A 24,088-nucleotide genomic window follows, 5' to 3' on the forward strand; every position below is an offset into this window, starting at 1 on the left:
CGCACTCCCGCCACACATCGTATTTCTCTCGCTGAAAAAACTCTCGGATATTTAATGTTTTAATGTGCCACAGCACGCAAACATGAGCTGGCCGCGCTGCCCTCACCGTGGAGGAATCAAGCGCTCCCCTGGAGTTCTGCTGTGAGGTGCCACTTATCAGCCAATCAAAAAAAAGAAATGGGCTACACAATAGCCAATCAGAAAAAAACGTATCTGTTGTATCTGTAAGATTTAATCCAGCAACCAATGAAAATAAAGCATCCTGGATAGATATGTCACTCTTGCCTGTTCAAAACTTAAGAGCCCTGTTAATGACATGTGGTTCAATTAAGTTCTCACTCTCTTAAACTTTAAATCTTAAAATAATGTGTTGTGTTTGTGCGTGTGATTTTGTGTGTTGATGTAAACTCAGCTGTCATAACAAGCAGCAGGAGAGCACCTTGTTAACCTCTTGGTATCCTGCATGCTCAACACATCATGGCATTGTTTGTTAAGGCTGCCCACATAGCATTTATCACTTTATTTGCAGGCCTAGGAAAAGGCCCCTCTCAAAAAATTTCAAAACAGCTCTTTGAACAAGTAAGATGTATTATAAAGAATTTAACATAAAGACAGGACATTTGTGCAATAGAATTGGCATGTTTTTGTAAATGAGAGTAGAGTTATTAATTTTTTTTATTATTATTTAAGGTAGCAAAGATGCCTCGTAAAAGACCTTTGCCAGGCCAGAATGCAGGGTACAACATGGCCACATTAATTCAAATTTCCTGATATTTGAGCCACCAACGTGTGTGGCTGCGTGCGGGGCAACATTTTGGTCACCCCCGACAAAATCTCACTCCAAGGTTTTTTGAAAAGTTGGCAGCTCTGTACACCTTGTTTCACTATGTTTCACTGAAGAAACAATTTATCATCCACGATATTAAATACCTCACTGGCACTTTATATGTAGGAGCCTCTTTGAAAACACAGCTCTGTGTGAAGTTTTGTCTTTAAAACAGAATACAATTAAACAAGTGTCTAAAATACACGCTGTCTGAAGGGATTACTCGTTCATTCAGAAGATTTAGTCTTTCGAAGGAAAAAAACCTTTTAATCGCGATTAATCGCGATTAATGATTTTCAAAATGTGCGATTAATTAGTTACTTTTTTTTAATCGATTGACAGCCCTAATATATATATATATATAGAGGGCCTGCACAGTGGTGTAGTGGCTACAGCAAGAGGGCCACAGGTTCAATACCCAGTCTGGGCGGTCCTCCAGCTTCCTCCCACAGTCCAAAAACATGCAGGTTAATTGAACTCTAAATTGCCCGTGGGTGTAAATGTGAGTGTGAATGGTTGTCTGTCTCTATGTGCGCCCTGAGATGGACTGGCGACCTGTCCAGGGTGTACCCTGCCTTCACCCAATGTCAGCTGGGATCGGCTCCATATGACGCTTTTATCCAAAGCGACTTACAATAAGTGCATTCAACCATGAGTACAAACTAAGAACAAGAATCAAAATGTATTCAAGAAAGCCAAACTATAAAAATACCATAAGTAAGTGCCAATCTGTTTTTATTCAAGGTAAAGTCAGAAAATATGTGTTTTTAGGGTTAATGCGAAAAGACTTTCTTCTGTCCTGATGTCAATGGGGAGCTCGTTCCACCACTGAGGAGCCACAACAGCAAACATTCTTGATTGAGAATGAAATGAGAAAGACCCTCCCTGGGCTGGACCAAAGGTGGATTTCAAACACCCTCTTTCCCTCTGATAAACTGCGGCCAGATTTGAAGCTCTAGTACGAGCCCCTTGTGTCACACGGGTTGTCACGGGGTGAGGCTCAGGTGCAGAGAAAACCAGGCTGGACTCCAGGTTTTAATATAAAGAAACATTCTCTTTACTCGAGGAAAAAGGTTGAACAAAGGAACACTGGGAAATCTGACAGGAATCGATCAAGACAGAAATAAGTGACACTCATAAAGACACTAGTAACTACAGACAACAAACCGACAGTAGAGAAGGGAAAGACTGGCACAATATATAGGGGGGAAACAGGTGTACGGCATGAGACAATCAGCGAGAAAGAGGAGACACAGAACAGGGCATTAAACCCTGTCCCAGCCCTCACCTACCAGCAGACATGACATTTGACCGCTGATGGTGTGGATGCCCTGTGGAAGGTTAGGCTATTCTGTCCAGTTTGTGGGAAGCAGCAGATGGGCTCTGGTGTTTTTGAGACTTTTGATCAGTGTACTAATCCTAATGAAGACAGTTATCATCACTCTCTAATAATATAAAAGACTTATCATGTAACCCGGTGGAAAAAGTAGACCATTAAAACAAGTTATATTAAATAACTCTAAGATATGAGATTATTTAGTCTAAGGTGGTTGTGAAATTGTTAAATGTATTTAAATAAACCATATCAAAACCGTATTGCAGGCCCACAATGGGTTAAATTAAGTTTGTGCTGTGTAGTAGTGCTATCCGGTTTTATCGGGGAAGATAGATGTCATTCTGCCTCACCTGCGGTAATTGGTGATTGGACAAGTTGGGTGGGGGTTTAACGTAGAACGACAGAAGGAGAGCGTGGCCGAAGGGAAAAGGAACACGGGAGAGAAGCAGGTAGACCTAGAGGTAGAAAGTTTAATATACAGATCTCGTCACAGGTACATATCACACCCCCTGACCTAGTCGGTGAGGAGAGGAGAGTTCACTACTTTCCCCGGGTGGCGGCTGTCCGTCGGTCGCGCGTACCCTCTTGGTATGTAAAAATGGTGATAGCAAGTCTGAATGTTGATTTTTGTTAGGCGTGTAGCTAAACTTGAGATGCAGACATTTTTCTTTATCAGCCACGTATTCCAGCTGCTACGTGCCGTTTCTTCTGAGGTTTGCGCGGACCTGGACCGAACAGTCCCTTCAATAATTCAGATTATTAACAACGACACATAATTGCCATAATCTTGTGAGATTTGGTCGGGAGTGAGGTGCGAATGGTCCTATGTGAATCTGGATTTGCTGAGTCGCGGACACAAAGGACGCTGCTGCTGACCGAAAGACTGTTTAGGCCTGCAGACGTCACCTGTGCGAGGTCATGGGTTTACCGAACTGTGGAGTTCGACTATTGCTGGTTCCTGCTCGGCTGAGGCGGAGAGATCCGGGAGGCAGCATCAGAGCCAAATTATAATGTTACATATCTGCCAATTAGAATGTAATTGTGGCAGCGGGGTGTGTTTAGGCTTGGCTGCAGAGTGGGTGGAGCGGGGGTGTGGTTCAGGGAACGGTGTCTGATTGTCATCAGCTGGTCTGATGGGTAATCAGTCCAGCTGATGACAATCTGTGTTTTGTGTATCTGCAAGGCTTTGTCTTTAAAGGAGCTGGATGGACTGAAGACGGGAGTGGTACTGAGTATTCCATTTGGGAAAGGGGAAGCAAAAGCAGTTATTCGAGAGGTAGTGAGGGAATTATGGCAGAGGAAGTGGGACAACAACTACAAAGGAAGGCACTATCACAATATACAAAAATCCATAAGTGTAAAGTTATTCAAAGGGAAGTGTCGGAGAGAGGAGGTCATCATATCAAGGTTAAGATTCGGGCACACAGGGCTGAATGCAACTCTGTTCTTAATGGCAAAAGTGGGAACAGCTAAATGTAACTTTTGTAACGAGACTGAGGATGTGGAGCATGTGATCATGAAGTGTGTGAAATACAGCTCTGAAAGAAAACGGTTGAAGGAAAAAATGTGTCAGCGGGGACGGAGGTGGAGTTTGGAGGGAGTGCTGGCAGCGGACCAGGATGGGCATGAGTGCTACAGGGCTTTGCTGCGATTTGCCAAAGATACGGGGCTAGGCCGCAGGATTTAGTGGCGAGTAGGTCTGTTGGCGGGGTCAGTAGTTGGGCAGTTAATTAGTATTTTGTTTTGTTTTATTGTTTTATTTTGTTTTTTGTTTTTATTTTTGAGTAGTTAATACAGTTATACATGAATCTGCACACTCCGGTACAGTAGGTGGCGGTATGCACCTAGGCAAGTTGGTTGCGATCCACCATTCAAATTTAAAGAAGAAGAAGAAGACGGGAGTGGAGTGCTGAGCAGAGACACTACTGTCTGCGGTCTGGAATAATATATATTACCAAATATCACTCCGACTGCTCATTCCGTGGTGCTTATAGGGAGAACCTACTAGTGACTGCTAGAAACCTGTCACAGTAATACGATTAGCAGGGGTGCACATAACCTTTTCAGTGAGTTACTCAGGTGAGTACCGGGAGATGGTGTTTGGTACTCACTCCATATGTAGCGTCAGCTTTTGTGACGTCCACCTACGGGGGGGGCAAAATACTTTTTCTCGTCCCGATGTGCGCGCACACGCCGGCATCGGAGCTCTGCGGAGCGCGAGACGGAGAGCGGAGAAGTGTTAACGCGACACGTAGAGACAGAATGACATGCTGTTGGTTAGAGATGATCAATAACAGATCGGTCAAGTACGCAAAGGCGCGAAGTAACACAAGTGGCATTACGCATTGTTGATTATTTTCCCCCATGCATACCTGCGTACCAGTTATGTGCACCCCTGACTATTAGCCAATCAGTACGAATTATTAGTCAATCAATGTATTACGGATTAGTTTTGAAAGTCCTGTTTTTTAGGTTGAAGAAGTCAGTTATGTGTTCGTATTATTATCCCCCGAAAGGGTAAATATTTAGTCAGTAAACTCTTGTTTTTAACCGAAAGCTGTTGTCTGTGTTCAGTCCTTTAAAATACAGTGTGGTATAATTAAATAACTCCATAGCTAAATTAGAGGTTTTTATTATTATTAGGAGGTATACTCTTGGTATAGATCTTGTACATATTTAAACAGTTTTTTTGTTAGTTCAGGTAGCTACCATGAAGGTTTACCTGTAATTGGTAGAAGTTATGTAAACCTTCGTGGTAGCTATACCTTTAACAAACGAACCCAACTACCCCCTCATTCCTGTTTAAATATGGTCAGTATTTCCCCTACCATTCTATCAGGGTGGCAGCTCACCCCTCGCCCACCCCCTGTAATTTTCTCTTTAGCGCCAGATTACAACAGAAGTAATTTAATTGTCCCTTTCCTAAGGAACAGGTCTTTGTTATTTTATTAAACTAAATGACAGTATGTTATTGATCGTATCCAAATAGCGGCATGTAATGTCTGTCTTTATATGGTTGTGTTAACTCTCAGTATTGCATGCGGCAGAGCTCCGCCCCGATGCGCATGCAGGGGGGCAGAGCTCCGCCCCGATGCACACACACACACACAAACACACCAGCCGGCAGAGAGCGTCCAATATTCCGCGTGAAAAGCAAACAGATATACCTGCACTTTTTAAATGATCCCAAGGTGGTAAAGTCGGCACAAGCAGCTAGAACTCGGAGTAGCTCTCCTGCCCAGTGGTCCGGGAGCAAGAGGCTGTCGTGAGGCATTCAGGTGCTTGTACTGGCTAATAAATCACGAAATAGCTATATATGTATTGCATTATAAGTACCCTAGCCACACTAACTAGCTTATCTGTTGGGCTAAACCTATTTTGACAAGCTCAATGTAAGCTTCTTTTATTACATGTCATTTAGCTGACTCTTTTATCCAAAGCGACTTACAATCCTGTTACATTCATACACCGTAGACGCAGCTACAGGGAGCATCTCAGGGACAAGTGTATTGCTCAAGGACACATCGACTAGGGTGGGGATTGAACCTCCAACCCCCTGATTGACAGACGGACCTGCTACCCACTGACCCATAGCCGCCCCTTTTTTGTACAAGTTTACCATATTTTTTTGTATTATGTGATCGCTTTATTGACAATTAGATTTTTCTTGCAGAAAATGTGTTAAAGAATTCATATACTGCATTTAATTGTGAAGCATATTCAAATGTTAACTTTTCCAACTTTTGTTTGGGTTGGCAAAAGCACCAACTATGTCTTTGTGTTCCATTGCTTCTGTCCATCCGGGGAGAGGGAGCCTCCTCTGTTGCTCTCCTAAAGGTTTCTTCCCTTTTTTCCCTGTGAAGGTTTTTTCTCATGTGAGGTCCTAGGAGAAGTATGTCGTATGTCTACAGATTGTAAAGCACACCGAGGACAATTTGTGACATTGGACTATATAAAATAAATTTAATTTAGAGTATTATGGGATTTTTCCATACAATTTGTCTATTTCAAGGCACTGTAGTTTACTGAACTTCCGATGAAGGGAATTTATCAGAGCCACGTTAAGTGTAATTTCAACTCAGTTTATTTTATAAAGCCCAACATCACACATTTCCCTCAAAGGGCTTTACAATCTGTACATAACCTCCCTGTCCCAGGAGCTCACACCGCTAATATGTTGAAGCATGTTTTCTCATGCCATACAGATACAGCAAGTGGGGGACTGTTTGCAAGTCATTTTACTAAGAATATGAACAAATATTTGCACAAGTCAATATAAAGAGTCCCAGTTGACATCACCTTCTTCCTCATATCCTCAACAACAGACCGCTGGACGAGGAGAAGGACCGAAAGGAGCTGAGGCACCTAGGAAGCGACTTCAGGCGAAGCATCAGCTGGAGGAAAGCTATTTGCTTTTATTCCTCTGGCTAAAAGCCAATGACATCCTGTACCTTTTTTAAATATGCGGCACTTAGACACAAGAGTGCGACAAGTTCTTTGCTGTCACATGCGGGTTTCTCCCCCCAAACACCAAAGGATGAGCACACAGAGTTATATTTGGCAATAACCTTTATTTGGACTGCAGACTGTGCCTCTCCTTTTTCGGACCTCCATTCCTATCCCACCTCATATAGGGTAGAAACACTCATCAGCAGGTTCACTGCAGCTGAGGCCAATTAGGCCTCTTCCCGGCACCTGTGCCCTTAGCCACTCTGTTTCTGATTCACATAAGACACACCCACAAGTAATTCCGAAGAAATAGGTGTGAGTTGAGACTCAATGTAGCCAATAACAACCAGGGCACACAATTTAATTAGACTGTTGACATTGTCCTTTAAAATAGATGGGAGGGTCGTCGAGCTGACACAGACAAGATGACAGGGGGAAAGACAGCCTGCCTTGTTTGCATCTGTTTTTCACTACTTCAAGGTAAGGAAGAAAGAATATTGACCATCTACGAGATTAGCAAATACAATTTTAAACCAAAATCTTAAATTCCTAAAAGTGTCGGAGTGATAACCAGGGACCCGAAGCGCGACTCACGAGAAAGAGATAACAAATAATAATCCCTTACTGGAGTACCGGCAGGAACAGAAGAGTAACCGGGAAACACACGACAGACTGCTGGAGGGCTTTGTCAGAAAAACACAAGCAATCTGCCAGAGGACAAGTGTTTCTTCTGTTGCTTTTTACGGCGGTTGGTAAACATCTTTTGGGTGCATTACCTCCACCCTCTAATCTGGAATGTATTCTTATGAAAGTAAATATATTATTCTAGAAAGTCTGGCAACAGGAGACAAACAAAAACAATCCAACAACATCAAAGGGTAAGACTACAGTTTAAATAGGAAGAGTCCTAATTGATGATTGGTCCCAGCTGCTCCGGCAATCACCGCCCAGGGGAGGGAGGAGACAGCCACACCTTCTTGGTGAACACTAGACAGACAGGGAACAGGAAACAGGGAAAACTCTGGATTGTCTTGATGACAACATGACAATTACACTTCCATGTGGTATTCCATTATCCACCAAAATGGCTGGCCGACAGACACTTTCCCACTCTTACTTCTATTGAACGCCTCAAAAAAATGTGTTCAACCCATCTAAACACTTAACCCAATATTCCTAATCTTTTCATTTTAATGAATAGTTCCTCTTTCCACAGCAAATCATACGCTTTTTCCACATATAAAAATACAGCTACTACCACCTCCTTATTCACCTGAGCCTTCCTCCCCTCTGCTTCTAGACATGCTATTGGATCCATTGTTCCCCTTCCTTTTCTAAATCAACTTTGATCATTTGACCTAAGATTACTAATTAATAATATGTTGGCCTTTCTGTGATTATTCGCTCCATGATTTTACACATATGGGATGTCAAAGCTATTGAGCTGTAGTTTGATGGATTAGTGGGATCTTTTCCTGATTGATGCTATAACTGCTTGTTTCCAAAATCCTTGTAATTTTCCTTCATGCCAGATTTTATTATACAATTGCAAAATTACCTCTAATGCTACATCAGACAGATGTATCAACATGTAGCATATCTGATCTTTCCCTTGAGCAGTTAGACCTGATTTACTTATATCCCTTTTTATTTTTCAAATGTTTTCAATTTTAGTTCAGTTTATTTGTATAGCCCATTTTCACAAATTATAAATTTGTCTCAGAGTGCTTTACAATCTGTACACATAGACATCCCTGCCCCAAAACCTCACATCGGATCAGCAAAAACTCCCAAACAACCCTTCACGGGGAAATAAAGGGAAGAAACCTCCAGGAGAGCAACAGAGGAGGATCCCTCTCCAAGATGGACAGGTGCAATAGATGTCATGTGTACAGAAGGACAGATTTAGAGTTAAAACACATGAATATGACAAGAGTGTATGAATAGTGTGTAGTAGGCATATTCCACTATGGAGACCTCCACGATCCATCAGGCAGATGGAGGTAGAGGAGTGGGCGGAGTCTCAACAGGGCAATGGCATAGTTGGTAGTAGGCATATTCCACGCACCAGACCTCGATGATCCATCAGGCAGATGGAGGTAGAGAGGAGGAGTGGGCGGAGTCTCAGCAGGGCCATGGCAAAGTTGGTAGTAAGCATATTCCATGATCCAGACCTCGATGATCCATCAGGCAGATAGGATCTATGACGTCTCATAGCAGGCATGAGAATCCCTCACCTTTCGGCGAAATTCGCCGTTTTGAAACCAAAATAGGTGACTTACGTGAATCGTGTAGATCCGAAGAGTTTTTGTTTTGGGGTAGGGGGGGGGTCAATTGGCCGGCCGGCGTTCATGAGATTGGAGTGGGACGCGGAGAAAGTGTGAAGTGTTGCTCTTCGCAATAAAACATCTTTGATGGGACGTGTCGCGTCTCGGCCAATCAGCGTCAAGATATCTTCAGCGTTTGGTGGTTTAGGTTAGCTTGAATGTTAGACGCTACTTCTGCTGCTGTCGCGCTGCACGGTGGAGCGATGCTAACAAAGTACCGTACGTTAAGAGCGATGTGATTTAGCATATTTTTAGTCTCAATACTTCATTAAAAGAGCGATCAGAGCGCACGCGCTGCTCCGTGTCAAGCTGTTTGCACGCGCAGCGCAGCGCTCACAGAGGGGCGTTAAGTGGCGGAATTTTCGGCTTTAAAAATAAAAATAAAAAAAGATGCCAGAAGTGAAATGTTTAAGTTCAGTCTGTAAAGTTCTGTAACTCTACAGCTGCTCTTCCTGATGAACTCTGGATCCTCTGGTCAGAGACTAACGGCCTCATAGTGTATAATCATTGATCAATGCTATGACGGCTCCATGTAGTTTCATTAATATCTTGCTGTATTAATACTAATATTACTGCTATTTGTTAAGTGTTGAAAAAGTTAGTAAAAAGTGAACCATACAGATATTTTATTTATTACTATTATAGATAAATATACCAGTATCGTATTTATGGTATACTGTTTTTATGGTATTGTATCATGATATTTATGGCAGGTATGGTATAGAAGATCGTGACAACCAGGTAGAGGCAGAACAGACTCGAGGAACAGACTCGTGGCTCAGCAGAGCACAAGACTTGAAGACTTGTTCACGCCAACAAAAAAAAGGAAGTTGGTTCATGAATGACCATATTATACACAATATTACTATTATTATAGTATTATAGGGCCCGATCACTGACTTGGTGTCAGAATGGAGGACCTATAGATTATCATACAACGTCCAACATCGATGTTCGTGGAAGTCACCACCAGCACCCCCCCCCCCCCCCCCCCGTGCCTATCCTCACCTTTTTCACCCCTGACCCGTTTTCATGCCTGTCATAGGGTCCGCAGACAATATGAGACTTGAAGTCAAAAGGACTCCGGGGAGAAAGCAGAGTTAGTAATGTGCAATAGAGAGATGAAAATTCATCCATAAGGAGAGAGAAAAGAGGAGATAGGTGCTCAGTGTATCCTAAACGTCCCCCAGCAGCCGATAAGCCTATAGCAGCATATCAAGGGGCTGGACCCGGTGAACCTGATTCAGCCCTAACTATAAGCTCTGTCAAAGAGGAAAGTCTTAAGTCTACTCTTAAATGAGGTGACTGTGTCTGCCTCCCGGACTGAAGGTGGAAGCTAGTTCCATAGAAGAGGAGCTTGATAACTAAAGGCTCTGGCTCCCATCCTACTTTTTAAGACTCTAGGAACTACAATAGTCCCGCATTTAGTGAGCGCAGCTCTCTAGTGGGGCAATATGGTACATCAAGCTCCTTAAGATATGATGGTGCATCACCAATCAAGGCTTTATCGGTTAAGATAAGAATTTTAAAAGTGATTATTGATTTTACAGGGAGCCAGTGCAGAGCAGCTAGTGCAGGATTGATGTGATCTCTTTTCTTGGTTTTAGTGAGAACACGAATTGCAGCATTCTGGATCAACTGGAGGGACCTAAGAGATTTATGAGAGCAGCCTGATAATAAGGAGTTGCAGTAATCCAGTCTAGAAGTAACGAACGCGTGAACCAATTTCCATATTTCCACTTCCTACTCAATAGAAAATGGGGTAATGATCACTTCCAACTGTAGAATGCTTCCCAACCTCCCACACAAAAATACCTGCCAATGACCGTGATGCTATTGTCAGGTCTAAATGTGACTCATTACCTCACTGGAAATTGAGACAAGATGTGTTAGGGGGTGAGCAAAGTTTGGACCCAAGAGCAGCAGGCAGAGTTCTCAAAAAACAAGATTTATTGACTAGCATCAAGCAGGAACACGGGCAAAAACCAGACAGGAACAAAAATGATCAGACAAAAAACAAGCAGTCTCTGTAATAGGATGTCATGGTCAATAGTGTCGAACGCAGCACCAGTGGCGTCCCTAGGCTTTTTAATTAGCCCCGAATGTTAATTTAAAAAAAAAAAAATTTAAAAAAGATTTGGCACACAAGTGGTGAACACCTCCAGGTCGCACGTGACGTCATTCACCCAAAACAGCGGAGTCAGGCTGGCAGCAGGCGCACGTAACAGCAAGCTGCTGTCTGAGAGTGTTTCTATGTCTGCGCGTAGTGCACCAAGTCCTGAGGGGGCACCACAAAACAGAACAAGGGGCGTTCCAGGGGGGGTGCAGCAACTGAGAAGGCCCTGTCACCCCAGGTACGGCACTTGGTCCTGTTGATTTTCAGAGTGTTAGCACCGGCGGACCTGAGGCAATGGGTTGGGGCTTGAAGGGGGAGGAGGTCTGAAAGGTAGGGAGGGGCCAGGTTGTTTAGGGCTTCGTAGGTGCTTAGTAATATCTTAAAGTCGATCCCAAATTTGAACGGGAGCCAGTGAAGGTTGCGTAAGACCAGAGTGATGTGTTTATAGCGGTGGGTGGAGGTGAGCAGTCGAGCGGCAGAGTTCTGAACATACTGAAGTTTATTTAGGATTTTGTTGGGAGAGCCAAAGACGATGCTGTTGCAGTAGCAGGGCTCTCAAGTGTCACGCATTGAGAGTGACAGTCACTCATTTCACACACTCCCGCCACACATCGTATTTCTCACACTGAAAAAAAACTAGGCTATTTAATGTGACGCAGCGCGCAAACATGACCTGGCCGCGCTGCCCATGGAGGAATCAAGCACGTCTCCCTGAATCCCCTGGAGTTCTGCTGTGAGGTGCCACTTATCAGCCAATCAAAAAAAAGAAATGGGCTACACAATAGCCAATCAGAAAGAAAAAAACGTATCTGTTGTATCTGGGTAAGATTTAATCCAGCAACCAATGAAAATAAAGCATCCTGGAATTGCACGTGACTGATATCGTTCTGGGGGGGGGGGGGGGGGAATATGTCACTCTTGCCTGTCTTCAAAACTTGAGAGCCCTGCAGTAGTCAAGTCTAGAGGTTATGAGGGCATGCATGATCATTTCAGTGGTAGCAGAGGACAGGGAGGGCCGGAGGCGTACAATGTTCGTGAGGTGAAGGCAGTTTTGGTGATGTGGTTGGCGTGAGGTAGGAAAGAGGGTGAGGTCAAGGATAATAACGAGGTTGCGGACCTGGGTGGGGTGGGGGGCGGGGTACGATGGAGCCGTCAATGTTGAGGGAGACGGTCTGCTTAACATGGCAGGTGGGGATCTCTAAGTCCAAGGTGATAGCCAGGTGGTTAATGATGGTGAGGTCGATGCTGGTTAGATTGCTTATGCTAATTCCGGAGGTGGATAAGTGGCGATGGATAAGGCAAAGAGACAGAGGAGGCAGTTCAGTCAACTGCCAACGTTGGCTACACGCTGACTGAAAGAGCTAGCTGAAGAAGCAGCAGTCAGACTGACCGCACCAGGACAGTTGAGAGGCTATCAGGCAACCCGCCTCAGAGCAGTAGCATGGAGCATGGACGGAAGTATCCAACATGGAGCCGGCTGGCTCATTGGTAGCCGCCGGCTAGCTAGAGACTGCTTGCAAGCCAGCCAGTTGTCCAGGGAGTAGAGGGTAGCGGCGGAGAGCAGGTGCAACAAGTAACCTAAGCAAAAAAGAATCCTAGACGAAGCGTTTTTACAGAATAATTAAAAACGGAGAAATTTTGAACTTGACTACACTGTTAAATACTATTTCAATAAATAAAATGTATGTTAAATTGTAAATAAGAATCAAACGATCTCAGACGGAACGGCGTTAGACTCCGCTATGGGAATGAGTACCGCTCCTCTTAAAATTCTGAAAAGGTATTCATCAATTTGTTGAGAGAGTGGCGATGGTGTTCTGCTCGTAATATTTGCTCGGGCCCTACAAATAATTAACTGAAAAGTGTATATAGCTACACCTTTTCACTATAACATGTCCTGCTTGGTATTGCCTCCTGAAAAGGCTTTGCTTGGATCACAGGTGTTATAAAGATACAACGTTGAATTTCCAATTAGAAAAAACTTTTCATTCAATCCTTATTCTTTTAAGGGCTTCTCATTTTTAAGTGTTTGTAAAAGTAAGATTATGGTCAATATAATTATAAGTATCTAATCCTTTGAAAGTATAACAGGCCTCTGATGTTATTGGCATTTTGTTCAATGAATATACACCGTATTTTAACAATTACTGTAATTCACACAAAGACCAGATTAAAGTAGCATATGTGAGGCTGATGGGGTTGAAAATGAATCTATGCAATGTAGCGCGTTGAAATGAAGCATTTTAGGAAACATCTCAAGTTGATTTTCCCCTGTTAGTAGAGCACACAGGGAAATATCTGCCATTGACAAATATAAGAATTTTTGAATATCAATCAATTTAAAATATTTATTCAACGTCACTTTATTCTGGAAGGGTATATTGAAAATACAAATATTATAATGAAAAGAAAAGATTATGGAAAAGATTTATTAGAACTGAAGGTTGGTAAGAAGTTTGTATATAATTAAAACTAACATTACAGTTCTGCCTTCGCCCAATGTCAGCTGGGATCGGCTCCAGCGACCCTAAAGAAGGATAAGCGGTTTGGATAATGGATGGATGGATTACAGTTCATGTAGAATTTAAAGTATTTGCTTTTTTTATTCACACAGAGGCAGACAATGTTGTCCATATAATGGAATGCATTTGTATTTTTAAAGTAGGGCTGAGCATTTCCTTCCTGTGTTGTTATTGTTATTACATCCTTTAATGTTCTCTTATTTATTTAGGTAGCTAACCCTGCTAATGCATTGTGTTTTTGTGTTATATTTGGCTGCAGTTTTATTTTGTGTTTTGGTCTATTTCAGTATGACTTTGGTATTGTGTTGGTATTGTAACTTATGTCATGTTAATGCTTTTGTTATTTAATCATTCATTATAGAAGTGTTAATTAGTAAATATATATATTTATTTTCTCTTGAATTCAGATCCCTTATTTCTCTTTTTGAACTCAGGTTCTGTTTCAGCCTTAAACTGCACCAGCCCAACTCCTGATGCCTTGTTTGATGCTCTCGAGAAGGAACTGTTTTCTAGAAACCTACTGCGACCTGTAATAAGCTTTTCAGATACATTGAATATATCCATTGATAATATTGTGGTGGGAATAATAGGAGTGGTGAGTCCATGAGCTACTACCTATTCATGCTTGCACATGCACAATTGTAACTCTTTGAACCAAATATACTGGGGGTTGTGTGCAAGTGACTTTTTTGCTCCGTCCCGATGCACGCACTCTGCGAGACGGAGAGCCGAGAAGTGTTAACGCGACACGTAGAGACAGAAATGACATGCTGTTGTGTAGATACGATCAACAACAGACGGCTGTTTAGTTTAATAAAATAACAAAGACGTGCCATAGAGAAAATTACAGGGAGGCGGGCCAATTTTTTTTAATGTCATGCGATCTACCATACTATGCCGCGATCGACTGGTAGGTCTCCGCGATCGACCGGTAGATCGCGATCGACGTATTGAGCACCCCTGCCCTAATGCATACACACGCATAAATACAGCCCTTTACGAGGTTATTAAGGAATCTATGAAAATTGGAATTGGAAAGGGGGGGTAGCGTTTCTCAAGCATAAGTGGCCATTTGAGGAATTGCAGTTTTGGGCACTTTGTACTGGCTTTATTTCTCACCACCGGAGGTTGCTGCATGAGAACAACAAGTTTCCGACTTTGGTTACGCTGAGAATATTAGTTAGTAGTAGGCTATGCGTTGGTCTTGGTCTTTCTGTGGGATTTGTTGACGGTAAGAAACATATAAATCGCCAGACTAATCCTTTGACTCAATGTATGGTTGTTCTAAGCTGTACATCACAATGGTGTTGTTGTGTTTAATGTAGAAGTGGGACATCGAAGGACTGAGCTGGGATGAGAAGGAATGTGGAACTACAAGAGTCTCTGTCCCTCGAGAAAAGCTTTGGATCCCAGACGTCTTTATCTCAGAGTTGTAAGTAAAAAGGATGTGTATTGGTCTGTCAAATTGTTCGTTCATTAAAATTAGGGGTGGGCACGTTAACGCGTTAATCTTGCGTTAACGCATCAATTAATTAACGCCGACAATTATTTTATCGCGCGTTAACGCAGGTTTTATTATTTATTTTATTATTGTAAAAGTGTGTTGCTCACAGGCTTTTATTTTGTAAAAGTCTGCTACTGATTTCTGCGGAACTTATCCGGTCTTATCACCGGAGTACTTCCAGCCTTAAATATCATTTAAATGCTAAACACACCGTTGATGCAGCGAATCATACAACCAACACAGTGGAGCGAGGCTTCGGCAGACGACGCTGCAGGGAGGAGATGAACCAAGAGAAGCTACGCCACAGCGAAGTGGAGAACTACTGCAGGCCGGTTAGTGAGGGTGACCAGACGTCCTCTTTCCCCGGACATGTCCTGCTTCTGAGACCTAAACAATGCGTCCGGCAGGGATTCCAAAAACGTCGGGATTTTGCTTCGTCGGATATTTGTGTTTCTCTGGGTTTTCATAAACTAGTATTTACCCCTTACAAGTTTTGGAAATGGTATCTCCCGTATGTTCCACCTTCTTGCGTGAGCTGACAGAATAGAGAACAGTCATTGGTCGACCGATCTCAGGGTTGCCAGATACACGATAATTATCCTCCAAATACAACCATGTTGAGCCTTTGGTACGATACTTCACCATTTCCAACCTGGCAACACGGAGCACCTCGCCGCCTCCACTAGTTCATTGTTGTTTGTGGGCTGTAAACTACGACCAGCCGCTCCCATAACGCACTACGCGCTGTGCGGAGGGCACCACGTCCTGAGGGGGCTCCACAGAATAGGCAACTAAAAAAAGTTATAATAATTAGAATGCCGATATTATTTCAGTCTAGAAATATTAGGCACCTTTTAGGCATGTATAGTTCATTTTAGTTTAGTTCATATGGCAGTACATTTAAAATAAGTGTCAAGTTTTATGAATTGACAAACTGCACTGAAAGTGTTTTCTGGTGTCTCTAACAGGGACAACAAATGTTATGGAGTTTTCATTCATATGGCAGAACATTTAAAATAGAAGTGCGCTATACACTACTTTTGAATTAATTATGGATTTTGCGTATACAAATGCGATTAATCAGGGAAATCATGCGATTAATCGCGATTACAAATTTTAATCGTTGCCCAGCCCTAATTAAAATACAAAAGAAACAACAGTATTGTGACAGGTGTCTAGCCGTCACTGGTAGGTTCCCCCTTTAAGCCACACGGAATGAGCAGCCAGAGTGATGTTTTGTAATATCTTTTATTGTACCCGACCACAGGCAGTGTCTCTGCTCGGCACTCCACCCCGTCTTCAGTCCATCCAGCCCCTTTTGAAGACAAAGCCTTGCAGATACACAAACACAGATTGTCATCAGCTGGTCTGATTGTCATCAGACCAGCTGATGACAATCAGACACCGTTCCCTGAACCACACCCCCGCTCCACCCACTCTGCAGCAGAGCCTAAACACCCCCCGCTGCCACAACGTATCAATATCACTTTAGTACAGTGTTGAAGATGTGTTGTGGTTTTGGCCACCCATTGGTTTATCCTTTGTTAGGATTTCCCCATGTAAATCAGTTCAACAGCCCTATTTGGTTTAAGCCACACCAAATCCCACAAGACGTTAAATATCTTGTGTGGGAAATTTGGTCCAAACCCAACACTGAGGTCTCACTGGACGAACTATAGGCCCATAGGTCACTTGGACTATAAACCTCATCGCTACATCCAGCTCTACGCCATCCCACACGATTGATTTGTATGTCAGGGGGCAAAAAAGTACTACGTTCGCTGGTCAAACAATAGACTGTTTTAAATCCCAAAGTGGGTAGCACGGTGGTATAGCGTCTAGCACTGTCGCCTCAGGGCAAGAGGGGCCCGGGTTTGGATTCCAGTCTGGGCTGTCCTGAGTGGAGTTTACACATTCTCCCTCTGGCAGCGTAGCTTCCCTCTGGGTCCTCCTGCTTCCTCCCACAGTCCAAAGACATGCAGCTCAGGTTAATTGGACTCTAAATTGGCCGTAGGTGTGAATGTGAGTTTGAATGGTTGTCTCTCTCTATATGTGCCCTGTGATAAACTGGCGCCTGTCCAGGGTGAACTCTGCCTTTGCCCAATGTCAGCTGGGATCGGCTCCAGCGATCCCTAAAGAGGATAAGTACGTCTCATAGGGTCCATTGGACCTGGCTGAGTCTGATGCCATGGCCCTGCTGATGTGCCCCGCCCACTCCTCCTCTCTACCTCCATCTGTCAGATGGATTGTGGAGGTCTTGATCGTGGTCCATGCCTACTACCAACTATTCATACACTCTGTCATACTCATTGAATGTGTTGTGACATGTTGTGCTGTAATGATTCCTTCTGTACACATTACATCTATTGCTTCTGTCCATCCGGGGAGAGGGATCCTCCTCTGATGCTCTCCTGAAGCTTTCTTCCCTTTTTTTCCCTGTGAAAGTTTTTTTTTCTATTTCTTGGGAGTTTTTCCTGATCCGATGTGAGGTCCTGGGACAGGGATGTCGTATGTGTAAAGATTGTAAAGCCCTTTGAGGCAAATTTATAATTTGTGATATTAGGCTATATAAAATAAACCGACAATGACAATGGCCCCGGTCATTATGTGTGGCTCTCCGTTACAACCAGAAAAGTAATAGAATGCCACAAAAAATAAAAAGGCTTTTCTTTGTTTTTTTCCAGCATGGACGAGGACAACTCTCCCCAATCTCCCTATGTCTACTTATACAACACAGGTCGTGTTTATGACGATAAGCCGATCAGAGTGGTCAGTTCCTGCCAATCGGAAGTCTACAATTTCCCCTTCGATATCCGAAACTGCTCTCTGACCTTTGGATCTTATTTACACTTTGGTAAGCCTGTGTAAAACCAACAACAACATGTAGGGTGCTTGTCGATATGCTAACCTAGGTTCTCGATCACAATCCTCAAACAAAACCTGTATTATGAAAATTCACATCTATTGAATGTGAGTTTCTGTGCCGCCAGGTGTGGGAAGTCAGTGAATGTGGAAACCGGAATCTCCACCGGCATGTTCTGAGAGATTGTGTGTTATCGTCGCCTCATTGTAGGAAACTAAAATAAGCTACGGTCCGTTGTCTCAGTCTGTCAGGAGGAGGAAAAATCTGGTCAAACCCGCTACAATATATAACATACTCGCTCTGTGTAAATGTTTTATCTTGCGGTTGCCGAAAGGACTTCTCCAAAGGAATCACCGGTGTTTCTCCGCTCTATTTCCATCTTTTTCAATGTCCATCTCAAGCAACAGGGCAGGGAAGCATAAATTATCCTAGCATGTTGAAATGCACCCAAAACTATTGTTACGTTTTATTCCAGCTGAAGAGATCAGAATGATTCAAAGCCGCACAGATGCAGAGGTCATGGAGGAGTCCAGACAAGTGACGTTGACTAAAGGGGAGTGGGAGCTTGCAGATATCGAAGCAGCTCAAACTACCCGGGAGAAACCTGATGGAAGCTACTCTTTGATTAAATACTATGTAAGCTATTTTTGTAATTTTATTTTACCTTGTATTTACATGGTTTATATGTATCTGTTTAACATCACGGTTCATCATAGTAAGTCTTTAACTTGGTAACAGTATGGAAACAGAGAACAAATGATGGATCTATAGGGAACGCAAAAACATTATTATGTACAAGAAATTATGACAAATTTGTAGACTGGTGGTGGAGGTCATTATACTTGGTGAAGTTCTCACTAAAACCTTGCGGTTTCTCATCCAAAGATAATCAAAATTCAAAAGGAAATTAAGATCAATGTTTAAATTGTGACTCAAATGTTGAGGCCTTGTACCTGTGTCTTTTCCCAAGGTAATTCTGAGACGTAGGTCAACCTTCTATGTGGTGAACCTGCTGATCCCCAGCTGCTTCCTCGTCACAATGGACCTCTTCAGCTTCATGCTGCCTCCTGATAGTGCGTACCGTTCCTCCTTTAAGATGACCCTTATCCTGGGCTACTCCATCTTCCTGATGATGATAAACAACCTGCTTCCTGCCCTCAGGAAGACACCTCTCATTAGTGAGTGACACCTCTGGAATAAGTATATGTATGTATGTATATATATATATATAAGTATGGCCCTTATCTTGAGATCGAGGTTGTGCTATTTGTTTTATATGTATGACGAAATGCCATTGTCGGTCAATTCATATTTTGTCTTCTGGTGGTTCTCCTTCTATGCACTAAATGTGTGTTTAACCAATGAAATTACTTCTACCCTAATTTCAGCTCTACAATGTAAATGTCAATCAGTTGCCATCCTTGATGAAAAAAGTTTGCATGAAAATATCTCTTTATTTCTTAACCATACCCTTTTGACTTCCTGCAGACGTTTTTGTCTCCATCAGTTTCACTCTGATGGTGACCAGCCTGTTGGAGACCATGTTTATCGTTAATTTCCAGAACAGAACCAGCAACAAAGTCACGGTGCCTCACTGGCTCCGTGTCCTTGTGCTACGATATCTAGCTGTTGCTGTTTGTCTCCCTCCAAAAAAGAAGAGCAACTGCATCCCAGTCTCCCTTCATTCACCTGCTACAGGTATAGTTTGGTATTGTTTTTAACTAAATCATTTGTAAACAATGAGTCAGCAGGAGACAGCTTTTTCCACCAGCTGTGTTTTTAAATTATGTAACTACACACTTAAAACATGTATACACCTATTCCCACACGTGATCTTGGAAATGTGAAGTAAGAGGAAAAGAATGGCTGTGTGAATGTGGGCACCGCACACATACCAGGTGGACACATGGTTTTAGCTGGGATAGATCCGTGTGATATGATAAGCGAATTGAATATGAGTGAGATGGGTAGCTTTGTTTTTAGGTTGCCAATTTTACTGATTTAATTGGTTTTTTTGAAGGCCGCATAACATTCTGAAAAATGAAGCATTTATAAACCTTGATTTAATTTAATGTGAATATACAGAGAGTTTTAAGAATCTAATTACTATTAGCTGACACTAGTTCGTTGCAGTTGAGGAAATCATTTCAACCAACATAATTCCCACTCATGGACCCCTTGTTTTAAAAGTTTCTGTAAACTTTAAAATGTAAATCTCCCAACATTGTAGGCTGCAAGTTAGTGATGAAATAGACTTACTATTGACATAACGACAATATCTAAGAGCCAATTGTATTATTATAAATCAGATAATAGCCCCTGAGGCAAATTAGTAATTTGTGATAATGGGCTATAAAAATAAACTGAATTAAATAATTAACTTTTTTTTCTTGCTACATTTTAAGGAAGGATGTATAGTTGGGGATTTATTATGTATTTGTATTATCAGCATAAGCATTACCAGTACCTTGCTTTAAAATAAAAAGGTGACACACCATCACACTATTGCTCTAATTTTGATTTATGTGTATTTTTTAACCTGTCCAGCAATGAATACCAGCACAATATCTTCAAGAGATCTTCAGAGCGACTCTGGCGCGACACCTTCAGTGAAACCTCTGCTGGGACTGACCCTGGATAAGCTGAGGAGTATGAGTAGAGATCTCACGGCCATCCGCCTCCAGATGCACTTCCAGGAGAAAAACAACTTACAAGAATGGAAACTGGTCGGGATAGTCATTGACCGTCTGCTGTTCTACTTGTACATTGTCTTTATCTGTCTCAGCTTTATCACCATCACATGTATCTGGATTAACATGAGAGTATAATCGCACAACAATCACACTGTTAGGATCTGAGTGTTTCCTGTTTTATTTTGAAGTCCCTGTCTTGTTCCCTCTATTTCCCTGCTCTTCCCTCCCTGTGCTTGTCTGTTTCTTTCCTGATTGTTTCCAGCCACGCCCTGATTGTTTCCACCTGTGTCTCGTTCCCCTGTGTATTTAATCTGTTCTTTCTGTTTGTTCGGTGTCGGATCGTTTTTGTTCCTGTGTGGTGTTTGTCCGTGTTCCTGTCCTGGAAATAAACCTTGTCTTTTGAGAAACTCCTGCTGCGTTTGGGTCCTCCACACCACTCATCATAACACACACAATTATAATGACCATCAGCAAACGTTTGATCGGTTCGCAGCTTACATTTAGAAAGATGACATTAATAATAACACAACATTTCTGGATGTTCTCAGCAGTTCTAGCAGAAAATTCAAATGTTAACGTTTTGAGGCAGAAGAAACTAAATAAAATTCAGAATTTTGCCTAAAAAATAAATTCCCCTCAATTTTGTCATATTCAATCTAGAGGTTCATCGTGTGCTGTTAAGTCTGGTTTAGTATTTCTTTGTATAAATATGAGCATTTATTTAAAAGAAGAATTATCCTGCTGTCATCATCGACCCATCTCTAACCTCCCCTTCCTCTCCAAGATCCTTGAGAAAGTGGTCGCAAATCAGTTGTGTGACTTTCTGCATCATAATAGTTTATTTGATGAGTTTCAGTCAGGATTTAGAAAACACCACAGCACATAGACAGCACTGGTGAAAATTACAAATGACCTCTTAATGGCAGCAGATAAAGGACTCCTCTCTGTACTGGTCTTGTTAGACCTTAGTGCTGCATTCGACACCATTGACCATGACATCCTATTACAGAGACTGGAGCAGTCGATTGGCATTTCAGGCACGGCACTAAGTTGGTTTAAATCCTATTAATCAGATCGATTTCAGTTTGTATTTGTAAACGACGCCTCGATAACCACCAACGTTAGTCACGGAGTTCCACAAGGTAATATTATATTATTATTAATATTATCAGGAAACACTCCATAAACATTCATTTCTATGCAGATGATACTCAACTATATCGATAAAACCAGAGGAGAGCAACCAACTCAGTAAAATTCAAGCATGTCTTAAAGACATAAAAACATGGATGACCTGCAACTTCTTGATGTTAAACTCAGACAAAACCGAAGTAATTTTACTCGGCCCTGAGCACCTCAGAGATCAATTATCTGGTGATGTGGTTTCTGTAGACGGCATTGCCCTAGCATCCAACACCACTGTAAAGAATCTTGGCGTTATCTTTGATCGGGACTTGTCCTTTAACTTCCACGTAAAGCAAATCTCAAGGACTGCATTCTTTCATCTATGTAATATTTCAAAAATCAGGCACATCTTGTCTCAAAAAGATGCAGAAAAATTGGTTCACGCGTTCGTTACTTCGAGACTGGATTACATTGGTTCACGCGTTCGTTACTTCGAGACTGGATTACTGCAACTCCTTATTATCAGGCTGCTCTAATAAGTCTCTTAGGTCCCTCCAGTTGATCCAGAATGCTGCAGCTCGTATTCTCACTAAAACTAAGAAAAGAGATCACATCACTCCTGCACTAGCTGCTCTGCACTGGCTCCCAGTAAAATCAAGAATCACTTTTAAAATTCTTCTCTTAACCTACAAAGCCTTGATTGGTGATGCACCATCATATCTTAAGGAGCTTGATGTTAGGGCTGAATCAGGTTCACCTGGTCCAGCCCCTTGATATGCTGCTATAGGCTTATAGCTGCCGGGGGACGTTTTAGGATGCACTGAGTACCTATCTCCTCTTTTTTTCTCTCCTTAGAGATGAATTTTCATCTCTCCATCACACGTTACTAACTCTGCTTTCTCCCCAGAGTCCTTTTGACTTCACGTCTCATGGGGTCATCGGACCCTATGAGACGGCATAGATCCTATCTGCTGATGGAGCATCGAGGTCTGGGTCGTGGAATTCCTGCTACCGACTTTGCCACTGTCCTGTTGAGACTCCGCCCACTGTTGAGACTCCGTCCACTCCTCCTCTCTACCTCCATCTGCCTGATGGATCGTGGAGGTCTCCATCGTGGAATACGCCTACTATGAACTATTCATACACTCTGTCATATTCATTGAATGTATTTTAACTCTAAATCTGTCCTTCTGTACACATTACATCTATTGCACCTGTCCATCCTGGAGAGGGATCCTCCTCTGTTGCTCTCCTGAAGGTTTCTTCCCTTTTTAGGGTTATTTGGGAGTTTTTCCTGATCCGATGTGAGGTTTTGGGGCAGGGATGTCTATGTGTACAGATTGTAAAGCACTCCGAGACAAATTTGTAATTTGTGAAATTGGGCTATACAAATAAACTGAATTGAATTGAATCATGCAGGAGAGAGAGAAGTGAATTTTGTCATCCATCACTAACGATTGATTGGTTGATTGATTGACAGTCAAGAAAAATAAATTGTATTTTTGTCCATGCGACTCAATGTACTGCACTCATAGAAACAAATCAAGATTCTTCAACTGAATATGTTAAAATATTAAAAAGGGACCCGTAAATCGTAAACTTCCAAAGGAAGGTGCCCAGGAAGCATCCTCAGCAGATGCCTGAACCACCTCAACTGGTTTCTTTCAACACTATTCTGAATCTCCCTCTTTTTTGACGACCCAAAGCTTGTGACTGTAGAATGAAGGTTGGAACATAGATTCACAAGTAAATTGAAAGCTTTCCCTTCAGGCTCATCTCCATCTTCACCAAATCAATCTGCTCTTCAACCACTATAAGTTCCATACATCTCCTAGGAGTGATTCTGAAATGCTTCAATTGGAGCCTGAATTTAAAAAATGTCATGTAATCTCTTTAAATGTCATACAAGGATCTGTTTTGCTGCACATAGCCCAGTTCAACACCAAGTAATACATACTATCTGGCACCCAGCAACAGAGGGAGGAGGATGCATGGATATGTTCATTGTGGTGCAGACAAATACATAGAAGGGAAGCAGGTAGCATGCAGTCGGTGGTCAGAAACAGGTTTACGAGTTACAATAAATCCCAGAAGGGCCCGCGAGGTGAGCCGGTCAGGATCAGGCAACAGGCCAAACAGCAGGAACATGTTCAGGTGGTTGGAAAGCAAAAGAATAAGCAACACTAACTGGATAAGAGTCATGTGACCGGGACAGGTGGGAGTGAGAACGCGACTGATCGAAAGAAAAGAGAGGCTGAATGGGGAAAGCAGAACTGTGACAGTATGTTGGCTGTTGATTACTAATTCACAGGATTATAAAATAGTAT

The 24,088-nt window shown here is 42.5% G+C and overlaps 1 protein-coding gene across 1 annotated transcript; it reads left to right on the top strand.

Moving 5' to 3' along the window:
* Positions 1–7,036: 7,036 nt before the first annotated feature.
* Positions 7,037–21,037, top strand: LOC130193952 (5-hydroxytryptamine receptor 3A-like). The gene is made up of 10 exons (XM_056414791.1): positions 7,037–7,091; positions 14,011–14,171; positions 14,717–14,737; positions 14,831–14,857; positions 14,905–15,008; positions 17,765–17,934; positions 18,419–18,579; positions 18,914–19,121; positions 19,432–19,641; positions 20,491–21,037. Exons 1-10 carry the CDS (start codon positions 7,037–7,039, stop codon positions 20,769–20,771), a joined length of 1,398 nt encoding a protein of 465 aa, XP_056270766.1. The 3' UTR covers positions 20,772–21,037.
* Positions 21,038–24,088: the final 3,051 nt, after the last annotated feature.

Source organism: Pseudoliparis swirei, chromosome 5 (genome assembly GCF_029220125.1).
Source record: "Pseudoliparis swirei isolate HS2019 ecotype Mariana Trench chromosome 5, NWPU_hadal_v1, whole genome shotgun sequence".
Classification (NCBI taxonomy): Eukaryota; Metazoa; Chordata; class Actinopteri; order Perciformes; family Liparidae; genus Pseudoliparis; species Pseudoliparis swirei.